This window comes from Rana temporaria, chromosome 6, assembly GCF_905171775.1.
Source record: "Rana temporaria chromosome 6, aRanTem1.1, whole genome shotgun sequence".
NCBI classification, from domain to species: domain Eukaryota; kingdom Metazoa; phylum Chordata; class Amphibia; order Anura; family Ranidae; genus Rana; species Rana temporaria.
Window position 1 is genome coordinate 106,133,573 of NC_053494.1, and position 18,157 is coordinate 106,151,729.

Sequence of the window (18,157 nt, forward strand, 5' to 3'; positions counted from 1 at the left end):
TAGGCTCTATAACCCACATAGTTATTACTATGCCGCTCTGTGTCCGGATGTATGATAAAGAAATCCATTTCTCTAAGTTCATGGACGGACACAGCACCCACCCCTCCTTTGTTTGTACTGCTTGTTACGAACTGAGGCTGCTAGAGCAGGGTGTGGGTTATACCCGGGGAAACACGCCCCCTGGGAGGAGCTGCACTGAAGAAAAGTTGTTAACACTTTAAGTGCTGTATTTCTGCCTAACTCTCCTGGAAGGAAGTGGATATAACCCCAAGGTCAAAGGCTGCTGTGTCCGTCCATTAACTTAGAGAAATGGATTTTATGGCGAGTACAAAAATCCAATTTTTCTGACAATTCTGTTGGGGTGTACTCATTTATGATGAGCACTGCTCAACTTCGCACAGGACCAGTGCAACACAACCGATTTGCTCTTTTTACTGCTTCTTCCTTAGTCTGAGCTTTTCTGTACAGGGACTGCAAGTGGCTGTCACTCGCCACCTCTAAGACTGAGAACCGAGTGATCAAAGAACGCCGATCGTACAGTTCTCAGTCTTCGGTCTCGATCCCTGCTCCGTCCCTCCAGTGCACACTGGAACTCCAGTCTGTGGAGGGGAAGGGAGCAGCTGTCTCATGCATATGAGTGGATCCAGTTATTAAAGGCTGAATCTCTTCAGAGTCTGGACCGACTAAGTGACATCAGCCGACGGCAGACCTTTGCCTGCTGTTGGCTGAATATGGTACACAGGAGTGCAGAACGAAGTACACTCCTGTGACCTATAGGAAAAGTAAGCCAAAAAGATCTTTGGCCCTACTTTTTCTTTCATGAGTTCACAAATGCAGAAAATCAGGTAGGATGATGTGCTAGTTCATGACACATTTGCTCTCCCTCTTCTTCTGTGACATAGGTACATACATACCTTTGAACCCGGATCTTCTCCACCTACCTTTTTTCTGGTTCAACAGGTATTTGCTCAGTGAGCAAAAGGACATTTTCCAAGTTGTTATAACAACATCTAAGGGTTCCAGAAAACTCACTGAGGAAATGGAATCCTGTTTAGATGCTATACAGTAGCATTTATCCTTAAATTGCTGTTCAGCAGTGCAAACATTGCAAGAGGTCAACACTGGGAATGGTCATTAATCACAGAACACAGAATTACCAACATGGGAGTTTTTAAAAAGGGAAATTAACAAAACCAAAACATAGTTGTAAGGTCTCCCATTTAAAAATACGAATTACCACAATGCTACCAAACATTTATTATTACTTACAGTTATTCAGTATTCTGAAGCCTGGCCCATTATATGTTTTAGCTGATGCATGCATGGTATATGAAAACAAAAAGCACCAATAGCAGGCTGTAAATATTGCCCGACATTGTGTTGTAACACCGAAACATTTATCTACTTTTATACCTCTCCATCAATTACTGGCCAGAAGAAAGCAGTTTTAATTTTCCAGCAGCTAGACCACCCTGTAAAATGACAGCAATCCTAACTGGAATTCCAAACCATATAAATACTGTTCACTACTGCTGCTCTTCAGGTTCCTAAGGGTCCACAGGTTCCAACAGGTTTATTCAAGCTTAACAATCTTTTATGCTTGAATAAACAAGTTGTTCCAATTTTGAAGTAGTAACCAGTATTTTCTGCATTCACATATTTAAACTCCTGGTGACATAGTAGTATATGGAAATGAGATAAGGAGAAAAAAGACAGAAAAACTAAAAGAAATTGGCTACTCAAAATTACAAAAACATTTTCTTTTGCCATACATACACTCTAAACACAAGGCTTTGCTGTCCTTCAATCTGCATGCTTTGTTCTCTATATATTGTAATTTGTACACAAGCTGTACTAGGATGCTTTTCTAAATACTACACATTCATTCTCCCCCCCCCCCCCAAAAAAAAACAATACCACATGTAGGAAATAATCATCCTTTTCTCCAGGTACTACAACAAATGAGACAAAGCTCGGCCAGAACACAAAACATTCCTGATGAATAATTCTTCAGCCAATATAAAAAAACTATAGTCTTTCTTTTTTTTTGTGCTGTCTGTATCTCAGGTATAGAGATTAACTTCGCTTCCTGTCACAATGACACAACAGGAAGTCAATGTAAATCTTCCAAATTTAGACACACACACAGAAGTAAAACACCTAACAGAAGTATTAACCCTTTTCTGCTCTATAAAATAGAAAAACACTTCTTGGAGTTACACTTTAAATATTTTACTACCAACGATGCAACCAGCAGTTAGTAGTATATTTCCATATTTACAGCTTGCATGGTTCATATATTTTCTTAGAATTTCCTTTATCCATCACTGCCACTGTTGGCTCAAATAGACATTTCAATACAATTCCCCGTGTGTAAAAATGATATCATAATAAGTTAACTTTTAATTCATTGGAAAGGGGGTGAGAAAAAAAAATGTACAAATGGAGTAAACAGACTCAAAATTTTAACATTCAGCAGAAGAAAACAACCTGTTTATGTGCAGTTGGCTGAGAAGAGGTGCCTGCCAAATTTTATAGTAATATATTGCAGTGCCAACGTACTAAAATACTGTGTACCACTAAACATTTCTTATGTGACCATTTTCTTGCACCGCTCCACCTTGTTTGAGAATATACAGTACTGTGCAAAAGTTTTAGGCAAGTATGAAAAATGCTGTGAATTAAAGGGGTGGTTCCCCCTAAAACACATTTCTAACAATACATTCGTAAGACCCGTTACACTGCGGGTAGGCTGGCTTTTTTTTTTGTTTTTTTTTAGTACATACCTCGATCTCGGCGTTTCGTCCCTTGTCAGTGGGCGTTCCTAGTTGATTGACGTTCCTCGGACGGGCGCATACGTGACGAAAGAAGCCGAACGTCGCTGCGCAGGCGCCGTATAGAGCCGACTCTATACGGCGCCTGCGCAATGACGTTCGGCTTCTGTCGGAAAGTCGTGACGCGCAGTATGCGCCCGTCAAAGAAACGTCAATCAACTAGGAACGCCCACCGCCAAGGGACGAAACGGCGAGATCTCGGTATGTACGAAAAAACAAAAACAAAAGCCAGCCTACCCGCAGTGTAACGGGTCTTACGAATCTATTGTTAGAAATTTGTTTTAGGGGGAACCACCGCTTTAAGAATGCTGCGACTACTCTTTGCCTTCAAACCAGCATCAATTCTTCTACATAGGCCTTCACACAGTTTTTGAAGTAACTTGTCAGGTAGGTTGTTCCAAACATCTTGGAGAAATAACCACAGATCTTCTGTGGTTATAGGCCGTCTTGAAACTTTCTGTCTCTTTATGTAATCCCAGACAGACTCAATAATGTGGAGATCAGGGCCCCACGGGGGCCAAACCATCACTGCCAGGACTCCTCGTCCCTTTTTACACTGAAAATAGTTCTTAATGACACTGGCTGTATGTTTGGGGTTGTTGTCCTGCGGCAAAATCAATTTGGGGCCAATCACATGCCTGCATTTCTCAGCATTTAGGACACTATTAATCCTGACCAAATCTCCAACTCCATTTGAAGAAATACAGCCCCAAACTTACAAGGAACCTCAAATATGGTTCACCATTGCCTGCAGACACTCATTATTGTACCCTTTTCAGCCCTTTGGTGAACAAGCTGCTTCCTGCTACAGCCAAATATTTCATACTTTGACTAATCAGTCAAAAACACAGCTGCCATTTTTCTGCACCCCAGTTCCTATGTTTTCATGCATTGTTGAAGTCACTTAGCCTTGTTTCTATGTCAGAGGTATTTTTTTTTTTGGCCACAGTTTTTCTATGTAGACCACTTCTTGCCAGACTTCTCCTGACAGTAGATGGATGTACCTGGGTCCCACTGATTTCTGCCAGTTCTATGATGATGGCACTGTTGGACATCTTTCGATGTCGAAGGGAAGAAAGCATGTGTCGTCTTTCATCTTCTGCATTAAGTTTCCTTAGCTGACCACTGCATCTACGGTCCTCAGTGTTGCCCGATCAATGGTATCCTCATTGTTGAGAAATACAGGCAGATACTTCATCATGCCATATGAACAGGGAGGAGTGTTATTGGCCCCAAATTTATTCTGCAGCTAGACAATGACCCCAAAGAGACAGCCAATGTCAAGAACTATCCTCAGCGTAATTTACAAGGATTTCTAGAAGTGGTGGTTTGGCCCCCACAGGGCCCTGATCTCAGCATCGAGTCTGGGATCTTCCAAGATCCTTCAAAAACAGTTTACAGGTGTATCTAAAAGAATTGATGCCGTTTTGAAGGCAGAGTGTGGTCAAACCAAATATTGATTTGCATTTCTCTTCCGTTCATTTACCTTCTATTTTGTTAACTGATAAACTAACAACACTTCTATTTTTGAAAACATTCTTCATTTACAGCATTTTTTTACACCTGCTTAAAACTTTTGTGCAGTACTGTATACCTGGACAAGTTTGTCTGCTGTGTAAAATCTACATAAAAACAGGATACAATGATTTTCAAATCTCATAAACCCATATTGTATTTACAATACTCAGTGTCTCAGAAGTAGAGATAAGCAGAGGCTCACAAATCCGTGAAAAGCTGCATTTTAAACATTGTCGCACAATTTCAGAATAATGTTCCTTAATGTAAAAGTGCAAAGAATATCATCATCATCTACAGTACATAATAGCAATAGATTTTGAGAAAATGGAGCAATCTGTGCGCAAGGGACCAAGCAAAAACACAATATTAGATGCCCGTAGTTTTCAGGCCCTCAGATGGCAGTGTTTTAACCACTTGAGACCCGCGCTATTGACAAAAGACGTCAACAGCGCGGCTCTAAGGTGCCAACTGGACGTCTTTGGATGTCATTTGAAGTGCATTACCCTGTAAACACTGTCCCGGCGCATTGCTGGGAAGCCGATGCGTGTACCTGGCGGCCGCGATGTCCGCCGGGTACACGCGATCGTCGGGAACACAGCAGGGACGTGGAGCTCTGTGTGTAAACACAGAGCTCCACGTGCTGTCAGAGGAGAGGAGACCGATCTGTGTCCCTTGTACATAGGAACACAGCATCGGTCACCTCCCCCAGTCACCCCCCTCCCCCCACACAGTTAGAACACACCTAGGATACACATTTAACCCCTTCCTCACCCCCCTAGTGTTAACCCCTTCACTGCCAGTCACATTTATACAGCAATTAGTGCATTTTTATAGAACTGATCGCTGTATAAATGTGAATGGTCCCAAATCTGTGTCAAAAGTGTCCGATACGTCCGTCGCAATATCGCAGTCCCAATAAAAATCGCAGATCACCGCCAAAAAAAACAAAAAAAAAACAAATAAAAAAAAAAAACATAATTCTGTCCCCTATTTTGTAGGCGCTATAACTTTTGTGCAAACCAGTCACTTATTTCGATTTTTTTATTTTTTTTTTACAAAAATACGTCGAAAAATACGTATCAGCCTTAACGGAGAAAAATATAAAAAAAAAAAAAAATTGGGATATTTATTATAGCAACAAGTAAAAAAAATATATATATATATAAATATATATATTGTCGCTCTTTTTTTGTTTATAGCGCAAAAAATAAAAATAAAAACCGCAGAGGTGATCAAATACCACCAAAATAAAGCTCTATTTGTGGGGAAAAAAGGACGTCAATTTTATTTGGGAGCGACCGCGCAAATGTCAGATAAAGCGACGCAGTGCCGGAAGCTGAAATTTCGCCTGGGCACAAAGGGGGTTTATGTGCCCCGTAAGCAAGTGGTTAAACAAATGTATGGTTCTGTGATGGACATCAGTGCATGGGCTCAGAAATACTTCCAGAATCACAGTCTCAACAGTTCGCTTTGAGATCCAAACATGCAAGTTAAAGCTCTCACGCAAAGAAGAAATCTAATCTATATCAATTCATACGAACATTCTCGTACTACAAAGGTGTGATAGATTTCGGTAATAATGCCTAATTGATAAGATGCGCTTATTCTTTTTGTTATCAGAACCACTAATAAATGTTTGATATTTTCTTTATTGTTTATATTGTTGTTTTCGAATTGGGTTTTTTCTATATATATGCATGAATGAAATCATATTAGTACCTATTTTCCTTGATAACGATTTTGTCATATCAGGAATGAAATGAAGAGATAGGTGTTTTAAAGTTATAAGTACATCTTGGAACTTAAGGTTGACCATACAAAGACATGTTATTAAGAACAGATGTAATCCTCCCTTCTACTACCATTTCCTCTTTACTACACATTCCAAGCCTTTCCTGGATGTTTCATATTGGAGAAGCAATTGTGGATTTTCTATAGGAAGTTCTCCCCCTTTCCTGCTTTGCTGAGTTGACAAGGAACTTTCCTATGCTTGAATGACACGTATGGATTTTTCAAGAAGAACATGAAATGGACTTGTGGGAAGAAACCATCCCTTAAATGAACTGGCCAATGAGAGGCTTCATGCCAATGATGGACTCACAGGGGGTGGGTGAAATGGGTGTTTCTGTTTAATGTGAACCAATGAAAATGCATTTTGTGCTTGTGTGCTAACAATAAAGGCAGCTGCTCATACGGCAGCCATTCTCTTGGCCATTGAACATTGGAAGGTGAGGATGTGGAATTTATTTTGTCTATGAGTTGCATTTTGTTTCACCATAGCCATTTGGGTCATCCGGCAGTATGGGTAACCCTGAGTTTGTCAGGAAATTGATTAATGAGTCTACATCAAAGGCTTTTTTTTAGTTTATCGTTTCTGATCATGCTCAGTCTTTAGTTTCCTGATTTTCCTTGTACGAAAACGGTACACATTAAAGCGAAAATTGTTCGTTCAGCTTCCGTACAAAACAAAAAAAATGGAGTTTGTCTTTCGGGAATTTTCATATGAAAATTCGGAATCAGTGGTCGTACATACTATACAAAAATCGTACGAAAATTCTTTGGACGAAAAAAGTCTACATTCTAAACTATACACATTACAATTTGCTTGCATCAAGTATTCATTTACTAAAAGTTACTTTTCGAAGCACAGCTTAAATTTATAAAATATAAACAATGTACTCACTCCATTGTTTGACAGAGGGTGTCTCCAAAGTTCAGACTGCATCTTCACAACCTATTAAAAAGTTAGGATTTTTTTAAATGGATACTGCAAAAAAAATTACAACACCCAAACTTAACAGTTAACAGTGCCTTTTTTTTCTTTTGCTATGCTCTCAAAAACTGACTGGTGAAGGACATGGGCATAGTCCAACCTGTATACACATAGTCGTAAACTCAGCCAGTGAATTTGTAACTCCGAGATGTGCAATAGGTCATTTGGTGATCTCTCTCGCTAGTCTCTTTGCATAATCGCTCACTTTTTGTGGACAGATTTTTATAGGCAGATTTACAGCTGCCTCATGATCTATATTTCTTAGGGACATTTAAAGCCCAACTCCAGGACAATTAACAATCCACAATTACAGCAGGGCCCCTCCACAATACAAGGGTAAATTCTCAATTTAGTCTAGGAGTGAGGGATTAAGAAGAAAATACTTACCTTACTCACTTCAGCGGGGTCCCTGAAGCCACCTGCAGTCGCACTCCAGCCTCCCAACATAAAATCCAGGGTTACTGTTCCTGTACTGTATGTGATGATGCTGAGGGTCTGCCCACAGTCTGGAGCTTTGTGCAGAGGAGGTGATCCCCGGAGCAGGGTATAAGGGAAGTGATAGCACCTGTTCTGAAATCCCCAGTCATCTTTTCACCAAGTTGCCGGAGCATTCTTTTGTCTGTATGTTATGCCACTTTTATTAAATCATACTACACTCACTTGAAACCCCTCTGCCACACATCAGTGATTTTTATTTACCTATAAACTGCTACACCAATTATGATTCATATTGAAGGGGTGTACACTTATACAGTACAACCAATCAGTGATGCTGTGTTTTTTTTCATTTTGAATTACTTTAAATAATTTGCAGACATCTATTTTGACAATAAACATTTGACATTTATTTTTGTAAATCGGTGTAAAAAAAACAAAAACTAAAATAAATCCACTGTAATCTAAAGTTCTAAAAAAAGAAAACATGAAACTTACAAGGAGAATACCATTTAAGGCATTGTAGACATCTAGGCCAGATCAGAAATATTTAGACTGGTAAAAGTGTTCAAATACCAGCATGCAACCAACAGGCATTGTTCTGATCCATCCAGTAAGCACCAAGAAAAGAAGGGAAAGTGTGTCTTACAAATCCTCGGACCGCTGTACCAGCTGCATGGGCAGTGACAGCTACAGTGGAGAGGGTGTAGGATGTTAATTCACCTTTTCATGTTCTGTGAAAAGGTAAACCTAAACTTTAACCAATTCCGGGCCGCCCTACGTACATTTACTGTGGCAGGGCAGCCCGGGTGCGCGAAATCAAGTACCTGTACATGATTTCTTGCACTTGAGTTTAGGGGGCGCACCGCTCCCGCTGTGATAAGATGCAGTGGGAGCCAATCAGCGGGTCCGGCGGCCTCGAAGGCCAGCTGATCATTCACAGGAGAGACGGAGCAGCGGTTTGCCGATGTAAACAAAGCACACCACTGCTGTCAGGGAGGAAAAGTGAGAGAGAGAGAGAGAGAGAGAGAGAGATCGTGTTTTAGCTGAATCACGATCTTTCTTTTCCTCCAGTGAATCCACTCCCCCCACAGTGTCACTTAGGGTCAGATTTGTCTGCTGCAATCCTGCTAAAAATCACAGATCGCCAAGATTACCAGTAAAAAACAAACAAAAACAAAGTCACAAAATCTATCCCATAGTTTGTAGATGCTATAACTTTTGCGCAAACCAATCAATATACACTTATTGGGATTTTTTTTATATGCATTATAGCAGAAAGTTAAAAATATTGGTTTTCAAAATTGTCAGTTTTTTTGTTTATAGCATAAAAAAAAAACACCGCAGAGGTGATCAAATACCACCAAAAGAAAGCTCTATTTGTGGGGGGAAAAAAAGGATACATTTTATTCGGGTACAGCGTCGCACGACTATGCAATTGTCAGTTTAAGCAACGCAGTGCCGTATTGCAAAAAATGGCTTGGTCAGGAAGTGGGTAAAACCTTTCCGGGGCTGAATTGGTTAAATACAAAGTCACTGCCAATGCAAAAAGCCCATACAGTATGTAAGAATTGCTCTGGCCCATATACAGGTATAAAAATTAAAATGGTTAATTAGTAATTTAGCATTTTAGGTGTGCTCAGCTTTAAGTGGTGTGTTATACAAGGTAACCTATTGTAAAAAAAAAAAAAAAAAACACAACAACATTTTCTATTTCTACTGTAGGGTTTTGGCTGTTGCATTTTTAACTTGCTACTTGTACCCACCCAGCTTACATTGTGAACATTTAGATAAAACTATCTTCACTGTTCAGTGTAGATGTCCCTTTTAGAAAAATAATTTGTCTCTGTTGTACATTTTGATCCTTTTTTTCCTGACTGCTATATGTCTGTAAATTGATGACATAAATGCCTCAATTCTTTTATTACGTTATTCAATACAGCAGCACTGGGACATATAACTTATGTAAGATTGCAAAGCTGGTCGGAGATGGTTATTTTTTTCACCCCCAGTGGGCTGAAAAAAACAAAAAACAAAACAGATTGCTCCAGCCACACAAACTAGGTGGATGGAAGAGTCCCCCCCCCCCCACCAGGACATTTTGTATTCTCCTCTGATCAAGAAAGGTCTTTCAACAGAAGTCGATCGAATGATTGACCTCTATCAAGCAGGGATGATCACACACGGATTGAAACTGCTGAACTGGCTGAGTTTTAAACCATCTAGCGGCAGATTTAGACTGGTTGGAACAAGGAAAAATGGACAAAATAAAAAGGCACAGGTGTAAGGAGTACATAGATGGGAAAAAGACAAAAGGGGAGGATTTACTAAAACAAGCTCACACAGAATCAGGTGCAGCTGTGCAGAGTTACCAGTCTGAAAGCTGCACCAGATTCTGTTTTAGTAAATCTCCATCAAAGTGTACATAAAAATGTGAAGAGGTGACAGAGGTAGAAAGGCAGATGCTGAGTTGAAATGATATACCGTATTTTTCGCTCCATAAGACGCACTTTCCCCCCCAAAAAAACGGGGGGAAGGGTGTGTGCGTCTTATGGAGCGAATACTGACCAGGAGAGCTGCTGAAAGGGGATAGTTTCGGTGGCAGAACGATGCCCTATGCATCACTCTTCCCCAGCTAAATCTTGGTTTCTCCCTTGCCTTCAGCTGCTACAGGGAGAGAAACAAAAGGGTATTGTTCTTTATTTAACCTCCACAGGATCGGCATTGAAATGTAAATCGTGTGGGTATTGTTATGTTAATGAAGTTGACCGCCTTGATTCATATGCAAATTACGCCCGCAACTCTGCATGCCGCTCACCTAGAAGGTGTGAACAGCATACAGGTGAGTATAGGAGGCATGTAGAGGGGATCAAAGAGGGGGGTTTGAGGTGCAGAGGAGGTGAGCAGAGGCGTGCAGAGTTGAATGGGAAGGAGGGGTTGGATTGCAGAGGTTAGCAGAGTAGGGGTTTGGGCAATAAAGGTTAGCAGATGAGTTAGAGGGGCAATGTTGTACTGAGAGGGAGATAAGAATGCAGAGATTAGTAGAGAGATGGGGGGGGGGGGGGGGGGGTTTACTGTAAATACACCATTTACATCACTGGTCAGTGTAAATGTCTCAATATGCAAATACTCCTGTTGTGTTAAGGTCATGTAAATGTCCCAGTTACATTGGGAATCAGTGGAGGGTGCACCCTTTCTCTGGTTGTCAGTGTAGAAATATTATTCTGTTAAATTTTATTAAATATTTTAGTACACCATTTGGTTGAGGATTTTTTTTTTCATATTTTCCTCCTCTAAAATCTAGGTATGTCTTATGGTTAGGTGCATCTAATGGAGCGAAAAATACAGTAGTTATATAAAAATATATTATTTCACACAAAAAAACAGGCTTACCTTAATAAAGTAGCGAATAAAAACAAGTAAAATGCTTAATGCGCCACAAGTCATCCAACAAAGAAGAGAAAAGAATAAAGCCTCTACGAAAACCATCTTTGTAAAATTTCTGCTTTCATTTGGAATCATTGCATCTCTAGGAAAAATAAATGCAAGAAAAATATATGAAAACACATATCTATATGCCAGATTTGTACACAAAGACTAGAAACCAGTGTTGCCAACCATCAGTATTCATACTGGCTGCCAGTAAAAAAAAAAAAAAACGCGCACTTGTCTCCAGTAAAAAATATGGCTGTGAGTCTGGAGCTGGCCGAGACCATCAGAGTGCCTGGCGGGGGCAGGTCTGGCGGAGGTGCCTGACTGTCATATGAGGTCATGGTGCAAGAGCCTCATGTGCAGGTCTGCAGGATGAGAGCAAGACAAGCCGGAAGTGGGACTGTCAGTGCTTTTTGGACTGGAGTGGACTGAAGGGACCACCTGACGTGGAAAAACACTCAGGAGGGGGGCATATCGTGTCGGTGAGGTGTCATCTACTGCTGCACACTGCCGTCAGTGTCACTGTGAGAGTAAATTTCCTGTGTGTCCATTCAAATTACTTGCCTTCCTAAGTCCTGTCACTGCACTACATACTATATTAATAAAATAGTAAGTAAGTAAGAAGCATGTTTTTTGCCTTAATATCTACCTTAAATAACATTGCGAATTGCATACTGTACTCGTTTGCAGCCTAAATACAAAAAACTTGCACTTAAAACTGTAATTTTGTAACTTTTGGAAATGCCAGTAAATTTGGGGTTTTATGTCAGTAAATTTAAAACTGCTAGGTTGGCAACACTGCTAGAAACCCAGTTGTGTCTTTAACCACTTGACCACTGGGCACTTAAACCCCCTTCCTAACCAGATACATTTTCAGCTTTCGGTGCTCTCACAATTTGAATGACAATTATTCAGTCATACAACATTGTACCCATATGACATTTTTGTCCTTTTTTTCTAACAAATAGAGCTTTCTTTTGGTGGTATTTTATCACCTCTGTGTTTTTTATTTTTTGCGCTATAAAAGAAGAAAGACAGAAAATTCTGAAAAAAAAAAAAAAAAAACTTGTTTCTGTCATTTAAGCAGGTTATTTCTCACACACAGCATATGCATACCACAAATTACACCCAAAACACATTCTGCTATCCCTCCCAAGTATGGCGATACCACATGTGTGAGACTTGTACACAGCGTGGCCACACACAGAGGCCCAACATGCAGGGAGCACCATCAGGCGTTCTGGAGCACCCAGGCCAATTCTGACATTTCTCTCCTACATATAAAAATCATCATTTATTTGCTAGGAAATTACATAGAACCCCAAAACATTATATATGCTTTTTTAGCAAAGACCCTAGAGAATACAATGGCGGCCATTACAACTTTTTATCTCGCACGGTATTTTCGCAGCAATTTTTTGAACGCGTGTTTTAAAAAAAAAAACTGTTTTGTGCTAAAAAACAGTAAAGTTAGCCCAATGTTTTTGCATAATATGAAAGATGAAGTTAAGCCGAGTAAATAGATACCAAACATGTCACCCTTCAAAATTGCACACGCTCGTGGAATGGCGCCAAACTTCGCTAATAAAAAATCCCCATAGGCGACGCTTTAATTATTTTTATTGGTTACATGTTTTTAGTTACAGAGGAGGTCTATGGCCTAAATGATTACTCTCGCTCTAACATTTGGAGCGATAACTCACATGTGTAGCTTGAACACTGTTTTAATATGTCGGCGGAAATTATGTATGCGTTCGCTTCTGCATGCGAGCACACAGGGACAGGGGCGCTTAAAAAAAAAAATTGTATTGTTCATTTTACTTTACTTTATTATAACACTTTTTTCCCCAAAAATACATTTTTTGATCACCTTTATTCCTATTATAAGGAATGTAAACATCCCTTGTAATAGGAATATGACATGACAGGTTCCTCTTTTACAGCAAGATGTGGGGTCAATAAGACCCCACATCTCACCTCTAGGCTGGGAAGCCTGAAATAATAAAAAATTATCCTGGCTTCGATCGCAGCGGTGAGTCTGTAAAAGCAGGGTGGCAGGAGGGGGGACGTATTGCAGGGTATTGGAGTATTGCAGAGTATTGAGGTATTGCAGAGTAATGTGGTATTGCAGAGTATTGCGCAGGGAATTGCAGAGTATTGCGCAGGGAATTGCAGAGTATTGCGCAGGGTATTGCAGAGTATTGGGCAGGGATGGATGGCTGGATCTGTGACTGCAATTGTCACAGATCCAGCCCACAGTGCTGCTGCTGCTTCCGCTCTCCCCCCTCTCCTCTCACACTGTACCGATCGGTAAAGAGAGGGTAGGGAGGAACCGGTGTTTGTTTACAAGTGATCGCTCCGTCATTTGACGTAGCGATCACGTGGTAAACGGCCGCTATCAGTGGCAATTTACCGCGATCCGTGTTGCGCTGGGTCTTCTAGAGCCAGCGCTCACGGATGATTCCCAGGGACGTCCTTCCAGAACAACTCGACCGCGCTGTAGACGTGTTTTGTCTATAGCGCGGTCGGAAAGAGGTTAAAGGATAAATAATCAAATACAGAAATGTAATATATTGCTGATTACCAAATGTGATTGTTGCATTCGTTTTCATTTTTTAGGCAGAGAACATTTTCAGCAAGTGCAAAAAATGCTTGATCTTGCCAGAAATTTAGTTTCTTTTTCGTACATCACGGGACACAAAGCTCTTAATTACTTAGTGGGTTATATGTCACCTCCAGGTGATTGGACACTGGCACACCCTAATTACAAGGGAAGTTCCCCTCTATATAATCCCCTTCCATACGGAGAGTACCTCAGTTTTTTTTTCGCTGAAAAGCTCAGTGCAGCAGGTCTGTGGATCTGCTCACACCTTTCGCTTCAGGCTCTGCCACGAATGTTATAAGGGGGGTCCCGCGGCAGTCACCCCAGATGAGGTTCTCACTCCCCCATCTCCTCCGCTCGCTGCCACCCCTGATGCGTGCACAAGGACAACAGGCTTTTCTCTATGGGAACAGTGGGGGGCGGGAGGGGGCATGGTTGCCGTTAGCATGTACGGGCACAGCAAGCTACAGCGGAGGCGCAGGTGCAGTGTTATTTGTGGGGCACGCAAGCACCTTTTTATTGTGGATTGGATTCAGGCATATCAAGACACCAACTCAGCATCAGGCTGTACATATTAGCAGGCATTTAGTTTATTGCTAGACTAGGCTCAGCAGTTGATGCATTTGTAATAGTATCTCTGCTTTGTGCTTGGGACTATGTCTCCCCATAGAAGGAGTTCAGGGGCAGGAAAAAAAGGCACTAAAGTGTCGCCACCTGGATCTGGGGGTTCTAGACATGCCTGCATGATATCAGCCTCCCCTGAGAAACCTGAGGCAGCCGCACAGGATGAGCCATTGTCTCTGTCAGGCATTGCAGCCTCTCCCAACCTGGCAGCTCCTGCATATGTCACTGAAGACGCTCTAGCAGCAGCATTGCTTGTTTAGAAGGGAGGTTAGCTGCTTTTGCACATAGAGACTTGGATAGACTCACGACTGATTCTTCTGCTGCCTCCCCCCAACCGTGTACTAGGTTTGGCAACCTACTACGCAACCTTGAGCTTGTGGACACTTGGAGGCATTGTCACCCATCTGACAGGACGTTTCGTGCTTCTCAGCAACACACAATGCCATGTCACGCATAGACCTGATATTAGTCACCCGCACTCTCCTTCCTTTATTAGGCAATGCTGGCTTTAGTCCTCGCATACTGTCCGATCATGCCCCCTATTGGATCGAGCTTTGTCTCGATTCAGTTCCTCGATCCTACACCTGGAAACTTAAGCCCTTTTGGCTAACGGTGGTCCCTGAACTGGAGACCGTGGGCTCGGAATGGGAGTTTTATTTTCAGGCTAATAAAGACACTGCTCCATACGAGATGGTGTGGGACTCGTTTAAATCCCACGCTCGTATGTTATTGTCCCAACATCTCTAGATACAGGAAGACTTCCAATCGGGTGGTCCAGCAAGCAGAACAATCTTTGCTGACCAGGGAGCGTGAATTCTCTAACAACCCCTCTCCCTCCATGGCTGACCAATTAAAATTACAGGCAAGGGTGGTGAATGCTCTACACTTTGAGAAAGCTGAGAGGAACATCGTTTATGCCAAGCAGAGGTCTATGAGTGTGGGGAACGTGTTGGTCTATCTGGCACATTTGGACCACAGGTTTCTCTTCGAACCGCCGGCGGCAATTTACTGACTAACCCTGGGGAGGTCGCTGGGGAGTTGCGATCGTTCTTCGCCTTTCTGTATACCTCCGCCACTAGCAAATCTAGGGACGAGATTGCCATGCTCCTGGGTGGCATCCCCTTGCCCACTCTCACCTAGACCCAGGTGGAGATCCTAGAGGCCCCTATCACTAAAGACGAGATATCAGAGGCAATATCCTCACTCAACACATCTAAGGCTCCTGGCTCTGACGGCCTACCCCTAGAATTTTATAAAACCTACGCTGAAACTTTAGTTCCCAGGCTTCATGAGCTATTTTCTCATTTTCGAAATCTGGATCCCTGCCCCCCTCTATGGGCGCGGCTTATATAGTACTCATTCCAAAACCCGGCAAAAACGTAGAGCTCCCCGAATCGTACCGCCCGATCTCGCTCCTCCAACTTGACATTAAAATATTGGCCAAGGTCCTGGTGCTGCGTCTGAATGGAGTGATCCTTACACTGATTCATCCAGATCAGACTGGGTTCATGCCGGCTAAAAACACGGCTTACAACCTGCGGAGGCTAAATATGAACTTGCAGGCCGGGCACGACCAGATGGGCTCCAGAGCGGTGGTCTCTTTAGATGCCGCAAAGGCATTCGATTCAGTCGAGTGGGAGTACCTCTGGGAGTGCCAGGCCAGATTTGGGTTAGGACCCCGCTTCATGAAGTGGATCCGCCTCCTGTACCAGGGCCCAAGTGCCAGGATTCGGGTTAATGGCCAGATATCAGAATCGTTTCCTCTCTCAAGGGGTACACGTCAGGGTTGCCCCGTCCCCCCTATTTTATGCCCTGGCTGTAGAGCCCCTTGCCTCCTCCCTCAGAACGCACCCGAATATCCAGGGATTGAAGTGCAGTGTTTTGGAGGAGAGGATTAGTCTTTTGACATGTTACTGTACCTAGCTGATACAGGCCCTTCCCTACAGATAGCCCTCGAGATTATTCAAACCTTTGGTAGCTACTCAGGCTTGAAAATAAACTGGGACGAGTCCCAAATCCCCCCCAAAGATTTAGGTGCCCCCTCTCTTCTCCAGGCCTCCTCACCGCTCCTTAGAGTCAGCTCCATGAAATATCTCGGAATCACGATCACCCGCTCCCCTGAGGACTTTGTTAAACTTAATATAGAGCCCTTAATAACAGCTATGAAGGCTAGGACACAGACATGGGCCAAACTGCCTCTGGGTGTGATGGGTAGGGTGAACCTGGTCAAGATGGTGCTCCTGCCTCAGTTCCTCTCTGTTCTTTGGCACGCACCTGTATATCTGCCCCTTAGACTCTTTAAATCAATTGAAGCCGTCCTCAACTCTTTTGTCTGGGGCATGGCTAGGCATAAACTGTCCTGGCAGGCACTGAAGTGTCCCACTACCTTGGGGGGCGTGGCACTGCCCGACTTTAACCTCTATTAATTTGGCTGCTCAGCTTTCCAACTTTTTCTATCTGGACAAGCACGACAGAGACCGATACCTGACACTTATTTGCTCCCCACGCTTTCCGGGGCTCACCCACCCGTTTCAAATTCTCCTTAAAGATCTCGCCGGAGCTGAGATATTGGGCAACCGTAGGTGACTACTGTACGGCCATTGCAAAATCTGGGAGGTGGTGGGGCGCAGGCTGAAACTCCCAAAGACTCACTTCTACATGTCTTTATGGGACAACAATTGCCTACACGAACTCTTGACTGTACCTAACCAGGCCCTGTGGCTCAGACATGGAGTAAGATATCTATCCGACGCATACCGCGGTACAGTTTTGAAATCGTTCCAGCAATTTAAGGACCAGTTTGCTCTCCCCAACTCTATGCATTTTCGTTACCTCCAGCTACGCCATGCTCTCCTGACGCAATTCAAAGATGCCCCCCCCAACTTGGAACATGTGGATGTCCTCCGTATTATAAAGGGAAGCGATTCCAGCAAACTCATTTCAGTATTTTATGATTCTCTCCTTCGCCCTGTTGCTGTGGATCTGGCTTATAGAGTGAGGGACAGATGGTCTGGGGATGTGGGCGGTCTGGAGGATGACGAATGGGAAGATGCACTTGACGCCTGTAAAAAGGTGTCCACTAGGTTGTCTGACCGTCTCACACACCTATACATATTGCACCGTTCCTACCTGACCCCTATTAGAATGTCCAGATATAAACCCAATTACAATCCCCTATGCCCCAGATGCAGCAGCCCTTCCAGTACTTTTTTCCATTTATTGTGGTCGTGCCCAGCAATGCAAGAATACTGGAATCAGATTGTTAAATTCATTCATAATGAAATGGGGTCTCCTCTTACGTTATGCTCGATATTCCCACATCCGGATTCGGACAAATTCCACAAATTGTTTCTCCAAGAGTCTCTTTTTATTACCAGGTTACTCGTAGCCAGGAAATGGCTCCAAGCTGCCCCCCCCCCCCCCGACTGTCCAGGAATGGATCAGAGCGGTTAATAAGGTCCTGCCATACAAAAAATAAATCTATGTGCATAGGGGTTGCCCCACAAAATATGGCAAGATCTGGGATAGCTGGCTTAGTAGCGCAGCTACCTGCAATGAAGTGATTAATTAACGCTCTCTACGTTGTATTTTGATATTTCCTCACCTTGTTAAGTCTGTAGATTCTTTTGCTGCCGAAGTCTCTGTTTTTACTGTCTTTGGTTTGCGCACCCTACTACCTGCCTCTGCACAGTGGCAAAATGTCTGGACATCCGCCAGTTTTGTTCTCATGCCTTGTATGACCCTTCTATGTACGTCAAAATGTTATGTTATGACTGTACAAATGCATATGATGTAGACAACTTTTGTTCTTTTCAATAAAACACTACGTTGTTTGTAAAAAAAAAAAAAAAAAGGAGAGGAAAGAGGTCTGTACGACGTATGGACTTGTTCACCTGGGGGGCAGTGTTGTAGGTCCGTACGCCGCACGGACCTGCAAGC

General features: G+C 42.7%; 1 protein-coding gene across 2 annotated transcripts in view; it reads right to left on the reverse strand.

The window, feature by feature from the left end:
• The window catches only part of PGAP1 (post-GPI attachment to proteins inositol deacylase 1), a 328,622-nt gene that overhangs the window by 38,836 nt on the left and 271,629 nt on the right, over positions 1 to 18,157 (reverse strand). For both annotated transcript variants that reach the window (XM_040357117.1, XM_040357118.1), the window contains 2 exons: positions 10,954 to 11,089; positions 7,036 to 7,086 (listed from right to left, as the gene is read on the reverse strand). In XM_040357117.1, coding sequence (XP_040213051.1) covers positions 7,036 to 7,086; positions 10,954 to 11,089 — 187 coding nt within the window. The remainder of the gene's footprint in view (positions 1 to 7,035; positions 7,087 to 10,953; positions 11,090 to 18,157) is intronic.